General features: G+C 40.7%; 1 protein-coding gene across 3 annotated transcripts in view; it reads left to right on the top strand.

Moving 5' to 3' along the window:
- Positions 1-20,000, top strand: part of LOC110503403 (protein FAM168A) — a 93,933-nt gene that overhangs the window by 18,315 nt on the left and 55,618 nt on the right. For 2 of the 3 annotated variants that reach the window (XM_036961988.1, XM_036961989.1), the window contains exon 2: positions 6,292-6,399. The exons of the other annotated variant lie outside the window; for it this stretch is intronic. In XM_036961988.1, coding sequence (XP_036817883.1) covers positions 6,338-6,399 — 62 coding nt within the window. In that variant the 5' untranslated portion in view covers positions 6,292-6,337. The remainder of the gene's footprint in view (positions 1-6,291; positions 6,400-20,000) is intronic. 3 annotated transcript variants of the gene reach the window in all.

Genomic DNA, 20,000 nt, shown 5'->3' with positions numbered 1-20,000 from the left:
TGAAAAACATTGTGTCAATATTGCCAAAGCAACAATGTATACAATATACATTGTAACAAAATTGTAAATGATAGCAAATAATAATATAAAATGGTAGTAAATAATAATACAAAAATAAATACAATAAAATGGTAACAGTCTACAGTAAACATTAATAATTATAGTAATAACAATAATAGTAATAATAAGTAAGTTACTGTTTACTATGCAGATGTTATTATTCAGTGTCCCTCAGGCTATGGCAGGAAAATACATATTTGGCTGCAAGAGGAGCCATTGCTCCTTCGCCCATGAGTATTCTTAGTTTTTCCTCTGGGTTCAATTTGTAAAAATTTGGAATATATGTAGTAATTTCTGTGAATAATGAATCTCTTTGTGAGGAATATTTATCACAGTAAAGGAGAAAGTGCATCTCTGTCTCTACCTCCCCTGTCATGCAGTGACCACATACACGCTCCTCTTTGGGTAGCCATGTCTTTTTATGTCTGCCGGTTTCTATTGCCAATCGGTGGTCACTCAGCCTGTACTTGGTAAGGATCTGTCTCTGCTTCGTATCTCTGACAGAGTAGAGATAATCAGCCAATTCATATTCTCTGTTTAGGGTCAGATAGCAATTTAGTCGGCTTTGGGATTTTGTTTCGTTTTTCCAGTATTGTAAGTATGATTCCTTTGATTGGTTCATGATTTTGTTTATTGGAATTCTTTCTTTTGAAGCAGTGCTGGTGTCAGCTTGATTGGTGAGGTCCAACACCAGCTGACTGAGAGGGCTCGTTTCTGGGCTCAGCTCTTGGGCTTGAAGTGCTTTAAATTGCAGACTCGAATTTGGACTTGAATTTAGATGTAGCCAAAATTTTAATGATCTTTTCTGTATTTTCATTATTACTGGAAAACGGCCCAATTCTGCCCTACATGCATTAGTTGGTGTATTTCTCTGGACTTGTAGAATTTTCCGACAGAATTCTGCATGTAGGGTTTCAATTGGATGTTTGTCCCACATTTTAAAATCCAGTTTATTGAGTGGCCCCCAAACCTCACTTCCATAAAGTGCTATTGGTAGGATTACACTGTCAAATATTTTAGTCCAAATTCTAATTGGGATGTTGATTTTGAATAATTTCATTTTTATTGCATACATTGCTCTGCGGGCTTTTTCTTTGAGTGCATTCACTGCCATATTAAAGTTTCCCGATGCAGATATGGTCAGACCAAGGTAGGTGTAATTTTTTGTGTGTTCAATTAAGGTGTTGTTCAGGGTGAATTTACATTTTTGTTTCTGACATCTGGGTTTTTTTTGGAAAATCATGATTTTAGTTTTTTGGAAATTTACTGCCAGGGCCCAATTATGGCAATATTGCTCCAGAATATTAATGTTTTGTTGAAGACCTTCTTTGGTTGGTGATAGAAGTACCAAGTCATCAGCATATAGCAGGTATTTCACCTCTGTGTCAAATAGTGTGAGTCCTGGGGCTGGAGATTGGTCCAACATGTCTGCTAATTCATTGATATAAATGTTGAAAAGATTTGGACTCAAATTGCAGCCTTGTCTCACACCTCGACATTGTGAAAAAAATTCTGTTCTTTGGTTTTTGATTTTTATTGCACACTTATTTTCTGTGTACATACATTTTATTAAGTCATACACCTTACCACCAAGCCCACTTTGTAGAATTTTGTAGAATAGCCCTTCGTGCCAAATCGAATCAAATGCTTTTTTAAAGTCAATAAAGCAAGCAAAGATTTTGCCCTCTTTTTTTTGGTGGACGTGTTTATTAATTAGTGTGTGTAAGGTGTATATATGGTCAGTAGTGCGATGGTTAGGGAGAAAGCCAATTTGACATTTACTTATTACATTCTTTTCTTGAAGAAAGGTTTGAATTCTTGAATTCAAAATGCTACAGAAAATCTTTCCCAAGTTACTGTTGACGCAAATTCCCCTGTAATTATTGGGGTCTGATTTGTCTCCACTTTTGTGGATAGGGGAGATGAGCCCCTGGTTCCAGACATCAGGGAAGTAGCCAGAAGTTAAAACCATGTTGAACAATTTAAGCACAGCATTTTGCAACTCAGGTGTGCTGTTTTTCAGCATTTCATTTCTGATGTTGTCTACACCACAAGCCTTTTTTGATTTAATAGATTTTAGCTTTTCATTTAGTTCTTGTTGGGTTATTGGGTAATCTAATGGATTTTGGTTGTTTTTAATGACTGATTCCAGGATGTTCAATTTTTCTTTAATTTCTAATTGGTTCTGGTTTAAGTCTTTTTGTGGGATGTTTTTGTATAGATTATCAAAGTAAGTTTTCCAAATTCCTACATCTTGTATGGCTAATTCTTGTGGCTTTGTTGTGCTTAAATTGTTCCACATGTCCCAGAACTGATTTTGGTCAATTGCGTTTTCAATTTCATCAAGTGTCTTGTTGGTATAATTCAATTTCTTGCATTTCAGTGTTTGTTTATACTGTTTCAGAGTTTCAAAGTATTCATATCGTAGCTCTGGGTTGTTTTGCTGCTTATGTTTTTTGTTTGACATTTGTCTTAGGTGTTTTCTAATTGTTTTACATTCATTATCAAACCATTTGTCAGAAACATTTTGATTTTTGCTTCTGATGTTGCATTGCTTTGGTTTTCTCAAATTTGCTTTCGATGCTGCTTTTTGGAATATGCAGTTGATGTTTTGGGTAGCTGAATTGACACCATCTTTATTGTTTTGGTACTGTGAGTTATTGAAAAACTGTATAGAGTTCATCATTTCATTTGAGTTCAATGTTTCAATGAATGCCTCTGCACTGTTTGGAGCCCATCTGAACGATTGGTTTATGTTGTAAAGTTTATTGGGCTGTTTTTTTGAATGAATATTGCCAGTTAATTTCTTCAGAAACACATTGATCTGACTGTGATCTGACAATGGTGTCTGTGGTCTGACAGTGAATGCACTAATGGAGGAGGGGTCAATGTCAGTGATGGCATAATCGACTACACTTGTCCCAAGAGCTGAGCAGTAAGTAAACTGACCTAAAGAGTCCCCTCTGATTCTACCATTAAGCATGTACAGGCCTAAGGCTCGACAGAGATGTACTAACTCTTTTCCATTTTTGTTCAGTATTTGGTCAGGACTGTTTCTATTATTTATAATAGGGCTACTGTACAAGGAGGGGTGTCCAAATATGTGGTGGTTACCTCCCGCATCAGTGTAGTCAGGCTCAGAACCTGTTCTTGCATTGAAATCTCCACAAAGAAGCACTTTACCCTGCGCCTGAAATGTAATGATTTCTGTCTGGAGATTGTCAAAAAACTGATCATCATAATATGATGAATCTGAAGGAGGAGCATAAGCTGCACATATGTATACATCATTGTCACAATAGATTGTACCTTTGTTAAGTTTTAGCCAAATGTGAGTGGTACCTTTTTTCATTTCATTCAGTGCTAAGTCCTGCTTATGCCAAATGATGATTCCACCTGAGTCTCGGCCCCGTTTAACATTTTTATGTTTGATTGATGGTAGTAAACTTTCTCTATAGCCTGAGGGACACTGAGTATCTATGTCTCCACGACACCATGTTTCCAGTAGGATTATGATGTCCTGTCCCTTGATGTTTTTAATCAATTCTGGATTAGTTGTTTTATAACCAAAATGTGAAGAGTATAGGCCCTGGATATTCCAAGAGCTGATAGTTAATGATCTCATTTATAATAAGTGATATTCACTGGTTTGAGTAAAGTACATCGAAAAAAACAAAAAAAATAAAATATGTATATATACATATATATACATACACATATACATATATATACATACACATATACACATATACATACATATATACACATATACATACATATATACATACATATATACACATATACATACATATATACATACACATACATATATATATACATACATATACACACATATACATATATATACATACATACATACACATATACATACATATATACATACACATACATATATATATACATATATATATATACATACACATATACACATATACATACATATATACACATATACATACATATATACACATATACATATATACATACATATATACACATATACATACATATATACATACACATACATATATATATACATATATATACATACACATACATACACATATATACATATACACACATATACATACATACATACATACACACACACACACACACATACATACATACACACACACACACATACATACATACATATATATACATATATATACACATACACATATATATATATATATATATATATATATATATATATACATACATATACACACATACATGCACATACACATATACACACATACATACATACATACACACACACGCGCACACACACACACACACACACACACACACACACACACCATTACATATAATAATTATTATAATACCGGTGTCAATACATTTAGGAATATTTGTAAACAAATGAATAAGAATGGAATAAGATTGCATTGTACTTATGTTATGTGCAATCTGCAACCCTGTGTGTTTGTGTGTGTGTGTGCGCGTGTGTGTGCCCTCTCTCTCTCTCGATCCCTCTCTCTATCCCTCTCTCTCTCTCGATCCCTCTCTCTCTCTCGATCCCTCTCTCTCTCTCGATCCCTCTCTCTCTCTCGATCCCTCTCTCTCTCTCAATCCCTCTCTCGATCCCTCTCTCGATCTCTCTCTCGATCTCTCTCTCTTCCTCTCGATCTCTCTCTTCCTCTCTCTCCCTCTCTCTCCCTCTCTCTCCCTCTCTCTCTCTCCCTCTCTCTCCCTCTCTCTCCCTCTCTCTCCCTCTCTCTCCCTCTCTCTCCCTCTCTCTCCCTCTCGATCCCTCTCGATCCCTCTCTCGATCCCTCTCTCTCTCTCGATCTCTCGATCCCTCTCTCGATCCCTCTCTCTCTCTCGATCCCTCTCTCTCTCTCTCGATCCCTCTCTCTCTCTCGATCCCTCTCTCTCTCTCTCGATCCCTCTCTCTCTCTCTCGGTCCCTCTCTCTCTCTCTCTCGAGATCTCGATCTCTCTCTCGATCCCTCTCTCTCTCTCTCGATCCCTCTCTCTCTCTCTCGATCCCTCTCTCTCTCTCGATCCCTCTCTCTCTCTCTCGATCCCTCTCTCTCTCTCTCGATCCCTCTCACTCTCTCTCGATCCCTCTCTCTCTCTCTCGATCCCTCTCTCTCTCTCTCGATCCCTCTCTCTCTCTCGATCCCTCTCTCTCTCTCGATCCCTCTCTCTCTCTCGATCCCTCTCTCTCCATCCCTCTCTCTCTCGATCCCTCTCTCTCTCTCTTGATCTCTTCCTCTCTTGATCTCTTCCTCTCTCGATCCCTCTCTTTCGATCCCTCTCTCTCTCGATCCCTCTCTCTCTCGATCCCTCCCTCTCTCGATCCCTCCCTCTCTCGATCTCTCTCTTCCTCTCGATCTCTCTCTCTCTCTTCCTCTCGATCTCTCTCTCTTCCTCTCGATCTCTCTCTCTTCCTCTCGATCTCTCTCTCTTCCTCTCGATTTCTCTCTCTTCCTCTCGATCTCTCTCTCTTCCTCTCGATTTCTCTCTCTTCCTCTCGATCTCTCTCTCTCAATCTCTCGATCTCTATCTTTTTGTTCCTTCTCAGTGGCAGAGGGTGTGTTTTGCTTTGCTGCCTCCATTGTTTTGCTGGTGTGCATTGGGGCTACGCCTGTCTGAGGGTTGCTTTGCATGGACACACACACACACACAGATGCCTACATATACACCTATACACTGAGTTTACAAAACATTAGGAACACCTCCCTACTATTGAGTTGCCATGTTGACTCCAAGTTGTCTGGATGTCCTTTAGGCGGTGGACCATTCTTGATACACAAAGGAAGCTGTTGAGCGTGAAAAACCCAACAGCGTTACAGTTCTTGACCCACTCTAAATGACACAAATACACAATCCATGTCTCAATTGTGTCGAGGCTTAAAAATCCTTCATTAACCCGTCTCCTCCCCTTCATCTACACACTGATAGAATTGGATTTAACAGGTGATTTCAACAAGGGGTGAATCCAGGTAAAAGCTCTGTCATGGAAAGACAGCTTTTACCAGAATGTTTTGTACCCTCAGTGTACATAAACACACATCAATTAATACAACTGTGAACATGCAACTCTATCTCACACACACACACACACACTAGTACAACCATTCAGCATAAGATCCCTCAACATAAACGAACACAGGCCTCTACCATGACTGTGATTGATGCGCTTCATTATAATCATGATCTGTTGCTGTTTTAATTTCAGATTTGCATATCCACTCCCACCTCTTCCTCATTTGCATACAACGAGAATGGCGAGCGGGCACCCCACTGACAAATACAGTTTCATGTACCAACCAGACACGCACAAGAGGTACGACACACACACACACGAGGTGCAATACACACACACACACAAGGTGCAATACACACACACACACACACAAGGTAACACACACACACAAGGTAACACACACACACAAGGTAACACACACACACACAAGGTAACACACACACACACACAAGGTAACACACACACACACACAAGGTAACACACACACACACGGTAACACACACACACACACACAAGGTAACACACACACAAGGTAACACGCACACACACAAGGTAACACGCACACACACAAGGTAACACGCACACACACAAGGTAACACGCACACACACAAGGTAACACGCACACACACAAGGTAACACGCACACACACAAGGTAACACGCACACACACACACAAGGTAACACGCACACACACACACACAAGGTAACACGCACACACACACACACAAGGTAACACACACACACAAGGTAACACGCACACACACACACAAGGTAACACGCACACACACACACACAAGGTAACACGCACACACACACACAAGGTAACACGCACACACACACACAAGGTAACACGCACACACAAGGTATAACACACACACACAAGGAACAACACACACACACACAAGGAACAACACACACACACACAAGGTATAACACACACACACAAGGTATAACACACACACACAAGGTATAACACACACACACAAGGTATAACACACACACACAAGGTATAACACACACACACACACACAAGGTATAACACACACACACACACACAAGGTATAACACACACACACAAGGTATAACACACACACACACACAAAGGTATAACACACACACACACACAAGGTATAACACACACACACACACACAAGGTATAACACACACACACACACAAGGTATAACACACACACACACACACACAAGGTAACACACACACACACACACACACACACACACACACACACACACACACACACAAGGTATAACACACACACACACACACACACACAAGGTATAACACACACACACACACACACAAGGTAACACACACACAAGGTATAACACACACACACACACAAGGTATAACACACACACACACACAAGGTATAACACACACACACACAAGGTATAACACACACACAAGGTATAATACACACACACACACACAAGGTATAACACACACACACACACAAGGTATAACACACACAAGGTATAATACACACACACACACACAAGGTATAACACACACACACACACACAAGGTATAACACACACACACACACAAGGTATAACACACACACACACACAAGGTATAACACACACACACACACACACACAAGGTAACACACACACAAGGTATAACACACACACACACACAAGGTATAACACACACACACACAAGGTATAATACACACACACACACACAAGGTATAACACACACACACAAGGTATAACACACACACACACACAAGGTATAACACACACACAAGGTATAACACACACACACACACAAGGTATAATACACACACACACACACACACAAGGTATAACACACACACACAAGGTAACACACACACACACGGTATAACACACACACACACACACACACACAAGGTATAATACACACACACACACACACAAGGTATAACACACACACAAGGTATAACACACACACACACACACACACACAAGGTAACACACACACAAGGTATAACACACACACACATACACAAGGTATAACACACACACACACACAAGGTATAACACACACACACACAAGGTATAATACACACACACACACACACAAGGTATAACACACACACACACACACACACAAGGTATAACACACACACACACACAAGGTATAACACACACACACACACACACAAGGTATAACACACACACACACAAGGTATAACACACACACAAGGTATAAAACATACACAAGGTATAACACACACACACACACACAAGGTATAATACACACACACACACACAAGGTATAACACACACACACACAAGGTGTAATACACACACACACACACAAGGTAACACACACACAAGGTATAACACACACACACATACACAAGGTATAACACACACACACACACACACACAAGGTATAACACACACACGCACACAAGTAATAACACACACACTCACACAAGTTATAACACACACACTCACACAAGTTATGACACACACACACAAGGTATAACACACACACACACACAAGGTGTATAACACACACAAGGTATAACACACACACTCACACAAGTTAAAACACACCCACACACACAAGGTATAACACACAAACACACACAAGGTATAACACACAAACACACACACAAGGTATAACACACACACACACAAGGTATAACACACAAGCACACAAGGTATAACACACACACACACACAATGTATAACACACACACACACAAGGTATAACACACACACAAGGTTTAACACACACACACACACACAAGGTATAACACACACACGCACAAGGTATAACACACACACACGCACAAGGTATAACACACACACACAAGGTATAACACACACACACCCAAGGTATAACACACACACACGCAAGGTATAACACACACACACAAGGTATAACACACACACACAAGGTATAACACACACACACAAGGTATAACACACACACAAGGTATACCACACACACACACACACACACAAGGTAACACACACACAAGGTATAACACACACACACACACAAGGTATAACACACACACACACAAGGTATAATACACACACACACACACAAGGTATAACACACACACAAGGTATAACACACACACACACACAAGGTATAACACACACACACACAAGGTATAACACACACACACACACACAAGGTATAACACACACACACACACACAAGGTAACACACACACAAGGTATAACACACACACACACACAAGGTATAACACACACACACACAAGGTATAATACACACACACACACACAAGGTATAACACACACACACAAGGTATAACACACACACACACACAAGGTATAACACACACACAAGGTATAACACACACACACACACAAGGTATAATACACACACACACACACACACAAGGTATAACACACACACACAAGGTAACACACACACACACGGTATAACACACACACACACACACACACACAAGGTATAATACACACACACACACACACAAGGTATAACACACACACAAGGTATAACACACACACACACACACACACACAAGGTAACACACACACAAGGTATAACACACACACACATACACAAGGTATAACACACACACACACACAAGGTATAACACACACACACACAAGGTATAATACACACACACACACACACAAGGTATAACACACACACACACACACACACAAGGTATAACACACACACACACACAAGGTATAACACACACACACACACACACAAGGTATAACACACACACACACAAGGTATAACACACACACAAGGTATAAAACATACACAAGGTATAACACACACACACACACACAAGGTATAATACACACACACACACACAAGGTATAACACACACACACACAAGGTGTAATACACACACACACACACAAGGTAACACACACACAAGGTATAACACACACACACATACACAAGGTATAACACACACACACACACACACACAAGGTATAACACACACACGCACACAAGTAATAACACACACACTCACACAAGTTATAACACACACACTCACACAAGTTATGACACACACACACAAGGTATAACACACACACACACACAAGGTGTATAACACACACAAGGTATAACACACACACTCACACAAGTTAAAACACACCCACACACACAAGGTATAACACACAAACACACACAAGGTATAACACACAAACACACACACAAGGTATAACACACACACACACAAGGTATAACACACAAGCACACAAGGTATAACACACACACACACACAATGTATAACACACACACACACAAGGTATAACACACACACAAGGTTTAACACACACACACACACACAAGGTATAACACACACACGCACAAGGTATAACACACACACACGCACAAGGTATAACACACACACACAAGGTATAACACACACACACCCAAGGTATAACACACACACACGCAAGGTATAACACACACACACAAGGTATAACACACACACACAAGGTATAACACACACACACAAGGTATAACACACACACAAGGTATACCACACACACACACACACACACACACAAGGTATAACACAAACACACACACAAGACATAACACACACACACACACAAGACATAACACACACACACACAAGGTATAACACACACACAATGTATAACACACAAGGTATAACACACACACAAGGTTTAACACACACGCTCACAAGGTATAACACACACACACACACAAGGTATAACACACAGACACACACAAGACATAACACACACACACACACAGGGTATAACACACACACAAGGTATAACACACACACACACAAGGTATAACACACACACACACACAAGACATAACACACACACACAAGGTATAACACACACACAATGTATAACACACAAGGTATAACACACACACAAGGTTTAACACACACGCTCACAAGGTATAACACACACACACGCACAAGGTATAACACACAGACACGCACAAGGTATAACACACACACACACACACACAAGGTATAACACACACACACACAAGTTATGACACACAAGGTATAACACACACACACACACAAGGTATAACACACACACAAGGTATAACACACACACACACAAGGTATAACACACACACACACACACACACACAAGGTATAACACACACACACAAGGTATAACACACACACACAAGATATAACACACACACACACACACAAGGTATAACACACACACACACAAGGTATAACACACACACACAAGGTATAACACACACATACACAAGGTATATTACACACACACACACAAGGTATAACACACACACACACAAGGTATAACACACACACACAAGGTATAACACACACACGCACACAAGTTATAACACACACACGCACACAAGTAATAACACACACACTCACACAAGTTATAACACACACACTCACACAAGTTATAACACACACACACAAGGTATAACACACACACACACACACAAGGTGTATAACACACACAAGGTATAACACACACACTCACACAAGTTAAAACACACCCACACACACAAGGTATAACACACAAGGTATAACACACAAACACACACACAAGGTATAACACACACACACACACACAATGTATAACACACACACACAAGCTATAACACACACACAAGTTATAACACACACACAAGGTTTAACACACACACACACACAAGGTATAACACACACACGCACAAGGTATAACACACACACACAAGGTATAACACACACACACACACACAAGGTATAACACACACACACACACACAAGGTATAACACACACACACACACACACAAGGTATAACACACACACACACACACAAGGTAACACGCACACACACACACAAGGTAACACGCACACACACACACAAGGTAACACGCACACACACACACAAGGTAACACGCACACACACACACAAGGTATAACACACACACACACAAGGTACAACACACACACACACAAGGTACAACACACACACACACAAGGAACAACACACACACACACAAGGTATAACACACACACACACAAGGTACAACACACACACACACAAGGTACAACACACACACACACAAGGAACAACACACACACACACAAGGAACAACACACACACACACAAGGTATAACACACACACACAAGGTATAACACACACACACAAGGTATAACACACACACACACAAGGAACAACACACACACACACAAGGAACAACACACATAAACACAAGGTATAACACACACACACAAGGTATAACACACACACACAAGGAACAACACACACACACACAAGGAACAACACACACACACACAAGGTATAACACACACACACAAGGTATAACACACACACACAAGGTATAACACACACACACAAGGTATAACACACACACACAAGGTATAACACACACACACAAGGTATAACACACACACACACACACACAAGGTATAACACACACACACACACACAAGGTATAACACACACACACACACACACACACAAGGTATAACACACACACACAAGGTATAACACACACACACACACAAAGGTATAACACACACACACACACACAAGGTATAACACACACACACACACAAGGTATAACACACACACACACACACACACAAGGTAACACACACACACACACACACACACACACACAAGGTATAACACACACACACACACACACACACACACACAAGGTATAACACACACACACACACACAAGGTATAACACACACACACACACAAGGTATAACACACACACACACACACACACAAGGTAACACACACACACACACACACACACACACACACAAGGTATAACACACACACACACACACACACACACACACACACAAGGTATAACACACACACACACACAAGGTATAACACACACACACACACAAGGTATAACACACACACACACAAGGTATAACACACACACACAAGGTATAACACACACACACAAGGTATAACACACACACACAAGGTATAACACACACACACACAAGGTATAACACACACACACACACAAGGTATAACACACACACACACACACAAGGTATAACACACACACACACACACAAGGTATAACACACACACACACACACAAGGTATAACACACACACACACACACACAAGGTATAACACACACACACACACACAAGGTATAACACACACACACACACACAAGGTATAACACACACACACACACAAGGTATAACACACACACACACACAAGGTATAACACACACACACACACACACAAGGTATAACACACACACACACACACAAGGTATAACACACACACACACACACAAGGTATAACACACACACACACACACAAGGTATAACACACACACACACACACACAAGGTATAACACACACACACACACACACACAAGGTATAACACACACACACACACACAAGGTATAACACACACACACACACACAAGGTAACACACACACAAGGTATAACACACACACACACACAAGGTATAACACACACACACACAAGGTATAACACACACACAAGGTATAATACACACACACACACACAAGGTATAACACACACACACACACAAGGTATAACACACACACACACACACACAAGGTAACACACACACAAGGTATAATACACACACACACAAGGTATAACACACACACACACACAAGGTATAACACACACACACAAGGTATAACACACACACACAAGCTATAACACACACACAAGTTATAACACACACACAAGGTTTAACACACACACACACACAAGGTATAACACACACACGCACAAGGTATAACACACACACACAAGGTATAACACACACACACACACACACACAAGGTATAACACACACACACACACACAAGGTATAACACACACACACACACACACAAGGTATAACACACACACACACACACAAGGTAACACGCACACACACACACAAGGTAACACGCACACACACACACAAGGTAACACGCACACACACACAAGGTAACACGCACACACACACACAAGGTATAACACACACACACACAAGGTACAACACACACACACACAAGGTACAACACACACACACACAAGGAACAACACACACACACACAAGGTATAACACACACACACACAAGGTACAACACACACACACACAAGGTACAACACACACACACACAAGGAACAACACACACACACACAAGGTATAACACACACACACAAGGTATAACACACACACACAAGGTATAACACACACACACACAAGGAACAACACACACACACACAAGGAACAACACACATAAACACAAGGTATAACACACACACACAAGGTATAACACACACACACAAGGAACAACACACACACACACAAGGAACAACACACACACACACAAGGTATAACACACACACACAAGGTATAACACACACACACAAGGTATAACACACACACACAAGGTATAACACACACACACAAGGTATAACACACACACACACACAAGGTATAACACACACACACACAAGGTAACACACACACAAGGTATAACACACACACACACACAAGGTATAATACACACACACACACACAAGGTATAACACACACACACACACAAGGTATAACACACACACACACACACAAGGTATAACACACACACACACACAAGGTATAACACACACACACACACAAGGTATAACACACACACACACACAAGGTATAACACACACACACACACACAAGGTATAACACACACACACAAGGTATAACACACACACACAAGGTATAACACACACACACACAAGGTATAACACACACACACACACAAGGTATAACACACACACACACACACAAGGTATAACACACACACACACACACACAAGGTATAACACACACACACACACACAAGGTATAACACACACACACACACACACAAGGTATAACACACACACACACACACAAGGTATAACACACACACACACACAAGGTATAACACACACACACGCACAAGGTATAACACACACACACACACACAAGGTATAACACACACACACACACAAGGTATAACACACACACACACACACAAGGTATAACACACACACACACACACACAAGGTATAACACACACACACACACACAAGGTATAACACACACACACACACACAAGGTATAACACACACACACACACAAGGTATAACACACACACACACACAAGGTATAACACACACACACACACACACAAGGTATAACACACACACACACACACAAGGTATAACACACACACACACACACAAGGTATAACACACACACACACACACAAGGTATAACACACACACACACACACAAGGTATAACACACACACACACACACACACACAAGGTAACACACACACAAGGTATAACACACACACACACACACAAGGTATAACACACACACACACAAGGTATAACACACACACACACAAGGTATAACACACACACAAGGTATAATACACACACACACACACAAGGTATAACACACACACACACACAAGGTAACACACACACAAGGTATAATACACACACACACACACAAGGTATAACACACACACACACACAAGGTATAACACACACACACACACAAGGTATAACACACACACACACACAAGGTATAACACACACACACACACACACACAAGGTAACACACACACAAGGTATAACACACACACACACACACACAAGGTATAACACACACACACACAAGGTATAATACACACACACACACACAAGGTATAACACACACACACACAAGGTATAACACACACACACACACACACAAGGTATAACACACACACACACACAAGGTATAACACACACACACACACACAAGGTAACACACACACAAGGTATAACACACACACACACACAAGGTATAACACACACACACACAAGGTATAATACACACACACACACACAAGGTATAACACACACACACAAGGTATAACACACACACACACAAGGTATAACACACACACAAGGTATAACACACACACACACACACACACAAGGTATAATACACACACACACACACACAAGGTATAACACACACACACAAGGTAACACACACACACACGGTATAACACACACACAAGGTATAACACACACACACACACACACACACAAGGTATAATACACACACACACACACACAAGGTATAACACACACACAAGGTATAACACACACACACACACAAGGTGTAACACACACACACACACACACACACAAGGTAACACACACACAAGGTATAACACACACACACATACACAAGGTATAACACACACACACACACAAGGTATAACACACACACACACAAGGTATAATACACACACACACACACAAGGTATAACACACACACACACACACAAGGTATAACACACACACACACACAAGGTATAACACACACACACACACACAAGGTATAACACACACACACACAAGGTATAACACACACACAAGGTATAAAACATACACAAGGTATAACACACACACACACACACACAAGGTATAATACACACACACACACACAAGGTATAACACACACACACACAAGGTGTAATACACACACACACACACAAGGTAACACACACACAAGGTATAACACACACACACATACACAAGGTATAACACACACACACACACACACACAAGGTATAACACACACACGCACACAAGTAATAACACACACACTCACACAAGTTATAACACACACACTCACACAAGTTATGACACACACACACAAGGTATAACACACACACACACACAAGGTGTATAACACACACAAGGTATAACACACACACTCACACAAGTTAAAACACACCCACACACACAAGGTATAACACACAAACACACACAAGGTATAACACACAAACACACACACAAGGTATAACACACACACACACAAGGTATAACACACAAGCACACAAGGTATAACACACACACACACACAATGTATAACACACACACACACAAGGTATAACACACACACAAGTTATAACACACACACAAGGTTTAACACACACACACACACACAAGGTATAACACACACACGCACAAGGTATAACACACACACACGCACAAGGTATAACACACACACACAAGGTATAACACACACACACCCAAGGTATAACACACACACACGCAAGGTATAACACACACACACAAGGTATAACACACACACACAAGGTATAACACACACACACAAGGTATAACACACACACAAGGTATACCACACACACACACACACACACACAAGGTATAACACAAACACACACACAAGACATAACACACACACACACACAGGGTATAACACACACACAAGGTATAACACACACACACACACACAAGGTATAACACACACACACACACAAGACATAACACACACACACACAAGGTATAACACACACACAATGTATAACACACAAGGTATAACACACACACAAGGTTTAACACACGCTCACAAGGTATAACACACACACACACACAAGGTATAACACACAGACACACACAAGACATAACACACACACACACACAGGGTATAACACACACACAAGGTATAACACACACACACACACACAAGGTATAACACACACACACACACAAGACATAACACACACACACACAAGGTATAACACACACACAATGTATAACACACAAGGTATAACACACACACAAGGTTTAACACACACGCTCACAAGGTATAACACACACACACGCACAAGGTATAACACACAGACACGCACAAGGTATAACACACACACACACAAGGTATAACACACACACACACAAGTTATGACACACAAGGTATAACACACACACACACACAAGGTATAACACACACACAAGGTATAACACACACACACACAAGGTATAACACACACACACACACACACACACAAGGTATAACACACACACACAAGGTATAACACACACACACAAGATATAACACACACACACACACACAAGGTATAACACACACACACACAAGGTATAACACACACACACAAGGTATAACACACACATACACAAGGTATATTACACACACACACACAAGGTATAACACACACACACACAAGGTATAACACACACACACAAGGTATAACACACACACACACACAAGGTATAACACACACACGCACACAAGTTATAACACACACACGCACACAAGTAATAACACACACACTCACACAAGTTATAACACACACACTCACACAAGTTATAACACACACACACAAGGTATAACACACACACACACACACACACAAGGTGTATAACACACACAAGGTATAACACACACACTCACACAAGTTAAAACACACCCACACACACAAGGTATAACACACAAGGTATAACACACAAACACACACACAAGGTATAACACACACACACACACAATGTATAACACACACACACAAGCTATAACACACACACAAGTTATAACACACACACAAGGTTTAACACACACACACACACAAGGTATAACACACACACGCACAAGGTATAACACACACGCACACGGTATAACACACACACGCACAAGGTATAACACACACACACGCACAAGGTATAACACACACACACACAAGGTATAACACACACACACACACACAAGGTATAACACACACACACGCACAAGGTATAACACACACACAAGGTATGTCACACAAGGTATGACACACACACACACACACAAGGTATAACACACACACACAAGGTATAACACACACACACACAAGGTATAACACACACAAGGTATAACACACACACACACAAGGTATAACACACACATACACACACAAGGTATAATACACACACACACACACAAGGTATAACACACACACACACACACACACACAAGGTATAATACACACACACACACACAAGGTATAACACACACACACACACAAGGTATAACACACACACACACACAAGGTATAACACACACACACACACAAGGTATAACACACACACACACACACACAAGGTATAACACACACACACACACAAGGTATAACACACACACACACAAGGTATAATACACACACACACACACAAGGTATAACACACACACACAAGGTATAACACACACACAAGGTATAACACACACACACAAGGTATAACACACACACACACACACAATGTATAATACACACACACACACACACAAGGTATAACACACACACACAAGGTAACACACACACACACGGTATAACACACACACAAGGTATAACACACACACACACACACACACACAAGGTATAATACACACACACACACACACAAGGTATAACACACACACAAGGTATAACACACACACACACACAAGGTATAACACACACACACACACACACACAAGGTAACACACACACACATACACAAGGTATAACACACACACACACACAAGGTATAACACACACACACACAAGGTATAATACACACACACACACACAAGGTATAACACACACACACACACAAGGTATAACACACACACACACACAAGGTATAACACACACACACACACACAAGGTATAACACACACACACACAAGGTATAACACACACACAAGGTATAAAACACACACAAGGTATAACACACACACACACACACACAAGGTATAATACACACACACACACAAGGTATAACACACACACACACAAGGTGTAATACACACACACACACACAAGGTAACACACACACAAGGTATAACACACACTCACATACACAAGGTATAACACACACACAAGGTATAACACACACACGCACACAAGTAATAACACACACACTCACACAAGTTATAACACACACACTCACACAAGTTATGACACACACACACAAGGTATAACACACACACACACACACACAAGGTGTATAACACAC

The sequence above is a fragment of the Oncorhynchus mykiss genome, chromosome 24 (assembly GCF_013265735.2).
Source record: "Oncorhynchus mykiss isolate Arlee chromosome 24, USDA_OmykA_1.1, whole genome shotgun sequence".
Taxonomy (NCBI): Eukaryota; Metazoa; Chordata; class Actinopteri; order Salmoniformes; family Salmonidae; genus Oncorhynchus; species Oncorhynchus mykiss.
The sequence above is the reverse complement of the archived record's forward strand: the minus strand, read 5'-3'. Positions and strand labels throughout refer to the sequence as shown.